This window comes from Azolla caroliniana, unplaced genomic scaffold (assembly GCF_043228905.1).
Source record: "Azolla caroliniana isolate FFs.n. ecotype wild unplaced genomic scaffold, voAzoCaro1.0.p SCAF_9, whole genome shotgun sequence".
NCBI classification, from domain to species: domain Eukaryota; kingdom Viridiplantae; phylum Streptophyta; class Polypodiopsida; order Salviniales; family Salviniaceae; genus Azolla; species Azolla caroliniana.
Window position 1 is genome coordinate 20,926,972 of NW_028230444.1, and position 9,456 is coordinate 20,936,427.

The following is a 9,456-nucleotide window of genomic DNA, read 5'->3' on the forward strand; positions in this document are numbered from 1 at the left end:
ACCCGACCACCCCCGAGCGAAGGGATCGAGATGGACTCGAGCCTCGATCGACATCCCATACCACCACCGTGGCGTCAAGTCATACCTGGTGCTGGCGCGCTCGTTACAAGAGTTGACCCACCACAAGACAGAGTCTCGACGTAGTCAACAAGATAATGAAATGAGGGTAGCTAGGCCTCTATTTATAGCGATACCCAAGGCCCCCAGCCATGTTCACACTTGACCTAATGGGTTGTCTCAATCCCGAGGATTTAAAAGTAATCATCCCCTTCTTTACACTCTCGTTTAACCCTCACACTTATCCATGTGTATAGAATACTACGGTAGATTCTCACCACAAGATATTATATGGTCATGCCCGTAACATAAACTGGTTGGTGCATGCCCTTTACCCAAAGGACCCAATGCCCTTCATGCACTATGGGTATGAATAAAAAATCGTGTTCGAGTACTTTTCAAAGGATGTCGTTGACCTTATTGATTTTCTTGTATAGTTGGATCCAAAGTGGATCGACTATCCGAAATCAGTCGGATATGTGTTGTGGTTGTGTGTATTCCGTCCACATATGGAAGACATTCATGGACCACGTCGATGCCATCTCTCCATGGGTGCACATGGATCGCAATTCACCTTCCTCGACGTAAACAGACAAATCCAACCTTCTATAAAAATGTTGGAATCTATTTTGCGTCAAAAAATTATAACATGAGAATACCATTTGAATATTGATCGTTAGGGCACTAAACCAAAATGTACAACATACTACATTGTGGATGTCATTCCATTTGTCACGGATAGGGATTTGATGACTTTCCCATACGCAATTTGAACGTAGCTTGATTTGAACAAACTGATTTGAAGACAAAGAAGATAGAGAAGAAGAAGAAGAAGACAAATGAGAATCTACTTTCGCACATATAAGATCAATGAGAATTAGAGGCATCAACACTAATACTAAAAAGTTGTTAACTTAATTTTACTAAAATAATTATGCCATTGGTAAAGACGTATTAATACATACAACTCATTATACCAATAAACCATAAAACAACCAACTTATTATACTAAAATACATTATTTAGTCTAGTCTATCATCCACCCCCGTACATAAAGATTAGAGTAAATTGCAATGCCAAAGGCACATTCTTGATCAAAATCCACTAATATCCATATATGGATGGACAACCACGTTGTCGTGAGGATTTTCGGCTATGGTGAGAAAATCGAGTGGGACAAATAAAACGGGGATGTGCAACATTGCACATGTACTTAGTAATTGTAAATGAGAATTAGAAAATAAATATAAAGGGAATGGTGAAATGTAAGGTGCTAAAGTACACCACAAAGTTCACGATGTGTAAATGTGATGTGCACTTAAGTGCACATGCACATGTAGACTAATGGGAGTGCATGGTGGTGTGTGTGAAAATGAGAGGAGAGGGAGTTGAGGCCCTATCAAGCTCCCCTCCTAAGATCAAGTAACGTATTCCCCTTTGAAAATAGTGGAATATTTGGCCTCTCCTTTTGTAATGAGCCTCACTCACCCCTTTCTACCAAAAAAGGGGGTGAGGGGTCACCATTGAGAGGCTCACCATTTTGTCGTTAGAGGTAGACCGTTAGGGTATTTCTTCTTCATCTTATCCCTATTTCGTTTTAGGGTTTTCGTTTTGTCATCATGGTAGTAGTTAGGAAGGTTTAGGGTTTCTTTCTCTCTCTCTTTAGTCATTATCGTTTCTTCTAGTTGTACTTGAGTTCGATCTAATTGGTCGTGGTTGTAATTGTACTGTGGCTTTCGTGCCCTATAATGGAATTAGCTTGATGAGCCTTATCTCCATCTATTTCTCTACCATGTTAATCTCTTCTTCTTTCTCCTAACCTTGTGAGCTTGAAGGACGTAAGGGATAAGCTTTCCCCTCTACTCCCTAGTCCAAGACCCTCATGGTCCCGCCCAAGCCGACACGCACGTGTGGATTTTTGCAACGACGTGTTGGGATAACATAAAAAATATTCATCTCTTAGCATATAATTGCATATTCCTTCCAATCCCAAATCCTCACTTTGATGGTATCATACCATAAGTTCTTAACATCCTCAATCAAAGTTTCAATTGCAGTTTGGAGTTTCTCTAAAGATACAAACATATCTACTCATAAACTATTCGTCATCACTTTCAACAATTCAAAAATTTACTTATAGGGCTACAAATTGGTCCATAAGACATTAAACTTCTGCTAGAGAAGAACAAATATATAGGTATCGTGATTCTTTCTACATTGCATCAATCAAACAATAGATTTGAAGATTTGAAGATAAAGAAGAAGAAAGAGGAGAAGGGGAAGAAGAAGAAGAAGCGTCAAAGATGAGCAAAAGAAGAAAGTACTTACCAAGTGGAGGTGGAGGGGGAGGTTCAAGTGCAGGAGCAAGTGCGAGTGCGGGTACAATTGGTCGAGCGCTGGTGCGAGTGGAGGTGCAATTGGTTGAGCGCAAGGTGTCGCAGGTTTCAAATATTCAAAATTAAGGGAGGAAAAAGTAAATCTGTAGGATTTTAGTAATGTTGAAGTTGTGCCTGAGTTAGGTAATCAGGTCCAGGTTGGGTTCTAAGTGTTGGGCCAGAGCCAAAGGGTTTACGTGTACAAGGATGAGTCGGAGAATAATATTATAATTAGAAGCATAAGTATTAGTTAGGAAATATTATAGGAACGGACGGATTTGCATCTGCATCGATTAATAGTGTCGGTAGCCGATAAGGCACCATTTTGTATTTCCTACCAAATGCCTATAAAAGGGTTCGGAATCGATGTAATTGGTTTAACAGAAGTAATATGAGATTAGTGTTTTGTTTTGATTCTATTGTGTCTCTGTGTACTTGCCGTTCTGCGCTTCATTTGTTAATCTTACGCGTGTTACAACTAATCTGCTTTGTCTTAACAATCCGGAAGTAACCAGTCTACCAGAGTTAGTCGGATCGGAATCAGATAGTCGAATAACAGCCATCCCTTAACCACCCCTTTGGTGAAGTGTTCTGGAACGGACACCCTGTGTTTGAGGCTGGAAGGACCGAGTTAGGATTACAAGATTACAAGGACAGGGTAAGGTAATCAGAGTACATGATAGGCTTAGAAAATTAGAGTCTGGGTTAGGCAGTTAGAAAATTACACTGCTCAGGTTGGGTTTTAGGTGCACATTTTTTATGGATAGTGGTCGAACAGTGCAAATTGCACGTGCCATTCGAAACGTGTCCTGCACCGTTCGTGACCGCGATTTCCTCACCAGGCCTAATTATTATTTGGTAGCAAATAGTGTGAAATGCACATAAGATATCAAAACCAGCCTAGTTAGCTTCTTACTTCTTACTCAATTTATAGTTGATACAAAGGTACCCATTTGGGTTGGCTTAGCTAGAAAGGGTGTGCCAAAAGGGTGGGTCGGCTTAGGTACATGCATCCTAAAAAGGGTGTGCTAAAAGGGTGGCACAAAGGAACACATGCACACCACAATAGAAACATCACATCCATCCATACATACATACATACATACACAACTACATACATACGTACCTACGTACGTTCATACACAACTACATACATACATACATACATACATACATACATACACACACACACACACACATAGACACATACGTAGATATACATATGATCCAACATGCCGTCGGCCGGGCAAAGGAGATTTCGGAGCCCAAAAGGTTAACTGGAGGCCCGGGTTGAGTGGATGGATCATCAAAGAGACATTAACTGTCTCTTTTCTCAAATGTTTTGTATGCAAATGCACACACATCATTCCATGTTATGTCTTTGTTGCCCTTCATTGCACATGGATGCCAAAATAATTCAATTCTGCACACGCAGGTAAGAACCTAACCCTAACCCTAACCCTAACCCTAATTTTGCTGACCCCCCCATCCTCACTTCGGCAGAACCGGCCATCCGCGAAACTGCCATGGTTCCTGGCCAAGGAATCGGGGAAAATGTGAGCTTGGGCTCCGAGATTTGCAGGGAAGATGAGAAAACGCTGCGAGATATGGAAACTGAAACGCTAGAAGAAGCGGAGATGTGCACTGAGAGTGTACCGGATAGAGAAAGCGGGGCAACTGTTGGAGTAGAAACCCTAGAAAGAGCAGAGGATTGTTCTGAGAGCACAACTACGAAGACTGAGGTAACTATTGGAGAAGCAATCATTGAAGGAACACAGCTGTGCTCTAAGGCTGGAACCGTGAGAGAATGTGCGGTCACTGTAGTAGTAAAAACATTAGAAGAACCGAGTATGTGGTCTGAGTCTAGAAATGTGAGAGACGGTGAGCTAAGTATGAGGGTAGAACCCACAGAAGTTGCAGAGATGTGTTCTGAGACTGAAACTGCGAGAGAAAGTGGGATATGCGTTGGAGCAGAAACCGGAAAAGGAGAGCAAATGTGTTCTGAGACTGAAACTGTGAGAGAAAGTGAGTTATGTGTAGGAGTAGAAACCCTACAAGTAGAACATATGCGTTCTGAGAAAGGAATTGTGAGAGAAACTGAGTTAACCCCAGGTGGAAATCCCACTGTTGCATCTCCAGAGATACACTGTAGAGAGGAAAAAGGAGCTAACCAGGAAGAATGTGTAGGTTCAGTTGGTTTATCTAGGTGTGTTGCACAGCAGGTGGATGCCTTGTCTTCTGAGCAAGTTCTCATGGTCTCTGCAATTGACGCTTCTCAAGTCAATGTCCACAAGGAAGTATCTGTCGCTGTTGGGGAAAAAACAGAGGAAACCAGGAGAACTGCCGAACAGATTCCTCGTGATGACTCTGATCTAGTTGAAATGCAGGTCAATTCAAAAGTCACTATCGAGAGTAAAGGAACTGACAAAGAAGAATGTGCCGACCCAGTTGGTTTAGCTAAGCTCATCACAGAGCAAGCAGATAACTTGGCAACTGAAAAAGGGGCTATAGTCAACGGGAGCAATGCTTCACAAGTTAATATACACTTGGAAGTATGCATGAATGATGGGAAAAGAACAGATGGAACAAGATTAATTGCCCCATTGGTTCCACAAAATGATTTTGACGCTTCACAAATCAATAGATGCATGGACATAAGAGAGGAAACAAAAATAATTGGTCTATTGGATGGACAGAACTTTGATTCTTCACAAATCAATACTGGGGAAGGAACGGAGGAGACAAACCTAATTGCTCCGTTGGTTTCACATAATGACTTTGATGCATCACAAGTCGATAGAAACATGGGAATATGCACCGACATTGGGGAAAGAAAATTAGAAAGGGGAACAAATATCCTGCCCATTCAAAAAGATAACTTTGATGTGGTTAATATGGAGGTTGATTTAGAGATCCCTCTCACGAGAAAAGGTGATCTTGGAGTCATAGACGAGAATGAGGTCTCAAGGAGTAAAATTGAAGATGTACAAGCTGAAGCTCAATTTGTTGATGGTGAAACAAAGGCCATTGGGGCGTCATTGCTCCAGAAAGAAGCTATTGTGACAGAAGTTCATGCAGATCACTTAAATAGTGTATCTGACTCAGGAAACGAAAGAAATGAAAAAAGAAAGGATGAGATGCTGGAAGGAAAAATACCAGGAGGATTAAGTAATGAAAATCAAATGCAGGTTGAAATACCACCAAATGCTTTGCTAACAGAGGAAACTGTCGAACAAGATCATAAACATAACACCCATGGTTTATCAGGGGGGGAAGATGAAGAGAAAACACAAACTTCTGGTTCTCAACGACAAGATAAATGCTTGTCTACCGACAGAGAAGAAATGACAGACTGTACAAAAGACCAACAGGATAGAAGATTGATAGTCAATGAAATCTCAGAGAAAAGAGGTGCAGGAGAACCAACCTGTAATGTTGATTTTAAATTGCATGCAGAACATGGTTCTTGTGAACCATTGCTAGAAAAATCTAGTGCCCAACATGACCTCCTGCAGGTTCCAGAAGTAACAAATGGTTCAGTGAGTGAAATGGACTGGGAACGAGTCAGAATACCAGAACAAACTAATCAGCCAAATACATTATTTGATGCTAATGTAGTCAGAACTAGTTCCGTCGTTCTTGCGGAAGGTGATAATGAAACAAACACTACTAATGACTGTCAAGTTTTGAGAAGGGAGTCACACTCAGAAGCAGATCAAAGACACGAGGAAGCAGTAGTTGAGGTAGAATCAGGGGATAAGATGTTCACGAAGAAAGAACCCATCAAAGAAGATTCTATGGAAGCTGACAGACTGCCAGGAGTCAACAATGAGCTGCATAAAATTAACACTGATGCACTTGATACTGAAGAAGATGCAAAAAAACAAATCAAAGAGTTGGTACTGGCAAAAAATGAAGAGGAAAAGGGAAGAATGGATGATGCGAAATCTAGTTTTGCAGTCCACACTACAGGAAAAAGTTTTGTAGATGCAGATATTACAGAAGGGGATGGAAAAATAAACTCAGAGAGAGAAGTAAATTGGCATTCCAACACTGATATGCAAGTACCAGTGCAATCAGAGGATTTGGTAACTGCCAAGGAATCTCCAAAAATTGAAGGAGAAGAAAAACTAGGCTTATCATCTGGACAACAAATTTGTGTCAATATTGTGCAGCAGGTTAAGACAGTTGATGATGTAAAAGATGGTGAAGGATCGATATCTAGCTCTTTTGAAAATCACAATATGCAATTGTCTGAAGGAAGGGTTGCAGAAGGCAAGGGGATTGATGGAGTTGCTAATATACTTGGAGATTTGAAGCATGAAAGAGCTGTTTTAGAAGAAGACAAGATGAGAATATCTGTACAGGGGAATATAGAAACTTCAGAAAAGGAAAAGTATGTGAGAACTGAGCTGGAGAAAGGTGAAATAACTGTTAAAGCCACTCAGAAGAGGAAGGCGTCGGAAAACCATGCTTCCTATAGTGGTGGCATTATGAATGGCCCGAACCAAGCTGAAATATCTGTAAAGAAAGCGAAGAAAAAACCCGTTAATGTATGGGCTAAATCATCAACATCGAGGAAAGGTAGTAAGAAGAACAATAAGAATGTGGTGCAACCAAATGTTGCCAAGGAAGATGCGGTCTTTTTGACTCCTGTATTCGTCAATCAAGATAAGCTAGAGGATGGACCTGATCAACCAATTGCTTTATCAAAAACTGATAAAGCCGAAAAGATTGAATTAAGCGAGAATAGATTGAGTGCAAGTAGTACCAAAGGTTATAGGATGGTTCGTGCAACTCGTGGTGTCCAAGAGGGGACATGGTACTTTGAAATACTCATCGAACAATTAGGACCGACAGGACACACAAGACTTGGATGGTCAACGCAAAAAGGGGATGTGCAAGCTCCTGTTGGCTTTGATAGCAATAGCTATGGATATAGAGACATAGATGGTTCGAAAGTTCATGTGGCAATACGAGAAACCTATGGTGATCCATATTTAGAAGGTGACGTGATTGGTTTTTATATCCACTTGCCAAATGGTACTGAATTTGCTCCAAAACCAGCATCTTTAGTATCTTATCGGGGTCGGCCATACCTTTCAGAGACAAAAGATGAGCATCCCAAAAAAGTTCCAGGTATGCTCCGTTCATTCATGTTTGGATTTCCACTATGTTGCTTCATTGTACTATTCCATGTGTATTGTGGATGCATGCCTGGCTAAATATCTTCAGTGGTGCACTCGCGTGTGAATGTAATTATTCTGAACATGTTGATGTGACCTGCAAGTGTAGAATGTGGATGCTTGATATTTCGCTTCACAGTTTTGACCAAAGATCCACTATACCTCTTTAGCGTCGAATGTCACTTATTAGCTATACCTCTGCTCACAATAGGTTTTTGCTTTTCTATTTTCTTCTCTTAGTTTTTTTCTTGCAAATAGTTGCCTCTTTATTTGCTAATTTAAAGAGTCGTTACTCCACCTCATTCTAACTCATTTAAAAAATCATATCTATCTATATGCAAGGGGAGAGCGTGTTTGTCAGCCTATAGGACATCCAAACCAGTAAAATAAAAAGAAACGTCCATGTACATTTCTGAGATATGATCAATATCATTGCAACTTTCTTATTGCTAGCCTCTCCATCAACAATAACTACTGGAAATCTAAAATCTGTGAAAAGGGAAGGATTACATTAGCTAATCGTGAAAGGAATTTTTAACTTATTGTGCAGGGAGTGAAATCTGCTTTTTCCGCAATGGGGTATGTCAAGGTACTGCATTTAAAGATGTCAATGGAGGCAGATACTTCCCAGCAGCTTCTATGTACACAATGCCAAAAGAACCCAGTTGCACTGTGAAATTCAATTTCGGACCCAAATTTCAATATCCACCAGACAATATTGGTACACGACCTCCCCCTATGGCTATGTGTTTTGCACCATACCATAATGGTATGGGTGGCAAAGAGTCGAGAGCTGTATCCTCGGTGAATGATTCTAGTCCTGTAACCTCTATGCAAAATCGTGAACCTCATATTTATGGCACAATATAAAATGAATTTTTTTTTGAAGTAGTTTTTAACATCCTGATCATCGTGGCAAAAGGCTGTGGATGAACTTAGATTCAGAGTTTAATGACTTGGCTTGAACACTTGATTCTTAACAAAAAATTGTGTAAATTCACTGATAGATCCATAAATATTTTAGCTTGAAGATTTTTGTTTCCTAATCGTTTCTCAGCGTTGGGTGTCTCAACTTTCCCATCCCTTGTTGCCTACATGTATAACTATATCCTTCCATAATAACATCAGTGTTCGTCAGGAACTCCCATTAGCCTGGGATTATATATATTCATATTGCATCTAATTGCAAGCTATTTGTATAGCTGATTTCAACGTCGGACGAGACAATGTATGGACTGAAAAAATCTGAATGTTTCAAATGCAAAATCTATTATTTTTGGAAGATGGTGTAAACATTTTGTCAAGATTCTCGAAAAGTTTGTTTGTATTGTAAGTTAGTTGTTTGATATGTTAGTGAGACAAATGTTTGGTCTGAAAATTCCAAATCTTACATGTTGTAAATATTTTTCTTCTTAGCTTTTTATTTTGCTTGTTGGAAAGACAACATTGAAATATTAAAGTAATGATATGAAGCATCATGAATATGACAATTTATGCTAGAGCCTAGAGATACACAAATCTCAACCCTTTAAACATGATAGGGGTATTTTGGTGGAGACACTCATTCTTTATAAGCATGACAATTTTGGGATTGTGAATAACTAGGGTACGGATCATAGAATGTATGAAGTTGGATTGGGCATGCATATTATTTATCACGTTATCTTTGATGCATATTGTTTAGGGACAAACTTTGACATTGAGGATGTGCACGATCTTGTAATGTCTTGTGAGCAATGGTGAATACAATGCAACACTGATAAGACTTTGGAATAAATATATCGCCATATGAACTTGGGACAAAATGAGGAATGGTCGATGTTCATCCTGAAGGCCTA

The 9,456-nt window shown here is 40.0% G+C and overlaps 1 protein-coding gene across 2 annotated transcripts; it reads left to right on the plus strand.

Annotated features, from left to right (window-relative positions):
• The first annotated feature begins 3,913 nt into the window (after positions 1-3,913).
• LOC147860570 (uncharacterized) lies at positions 3,914-8,900 on the plus strand. 2 transcript variants are annotated; one of them, XM_087324301.1, is made up of 3 exons: positions 4,099-4,241; positions 4,275-7,571; positions 8,169-8,900. In XM_087324301.1, exons 2-3 carry the CDS (start codon positions 4,283-4,285, stop codon positions 8,486-8,488), a joined length of 3,609 nt encoding a protein of 1,202 aa, XP_087180427.1. In that variant the 5' UTR covers positions 4,099-4,241; positions 4,275-4,282; the 3' UTR covers positions 8,489-8,900. The 2 variants fall into 2 exon arrangements, with proteins under 2 accessions (XP_087180426.1, XP_087180427.1); XM_087324300.1 differs by having other exon boundaries at positions 3,914-7,571.
• Positions 8,901-9,456: the final 556 nt, after the last annotated feature.

What these genes read in the sequence shown, in the direction of transcription:
- LOC147860570 (XM_087324300.1), top strand. Translation starts at nt 3,959, where the DNA reads ATGGTTCCTGGCCAAGGAATCGGGGAAAATGTGAGCTTGGGCTCCGAG. An exon ending in GCATCCCAAAAAAGTTCCAG is followed by an intron (nt 7,572 to 8,168) that starts GTATGCTCCGTT and finishes CTTATTGTGCAG; the next exon opens with GGAGTGAAATCTGCTTTTTC.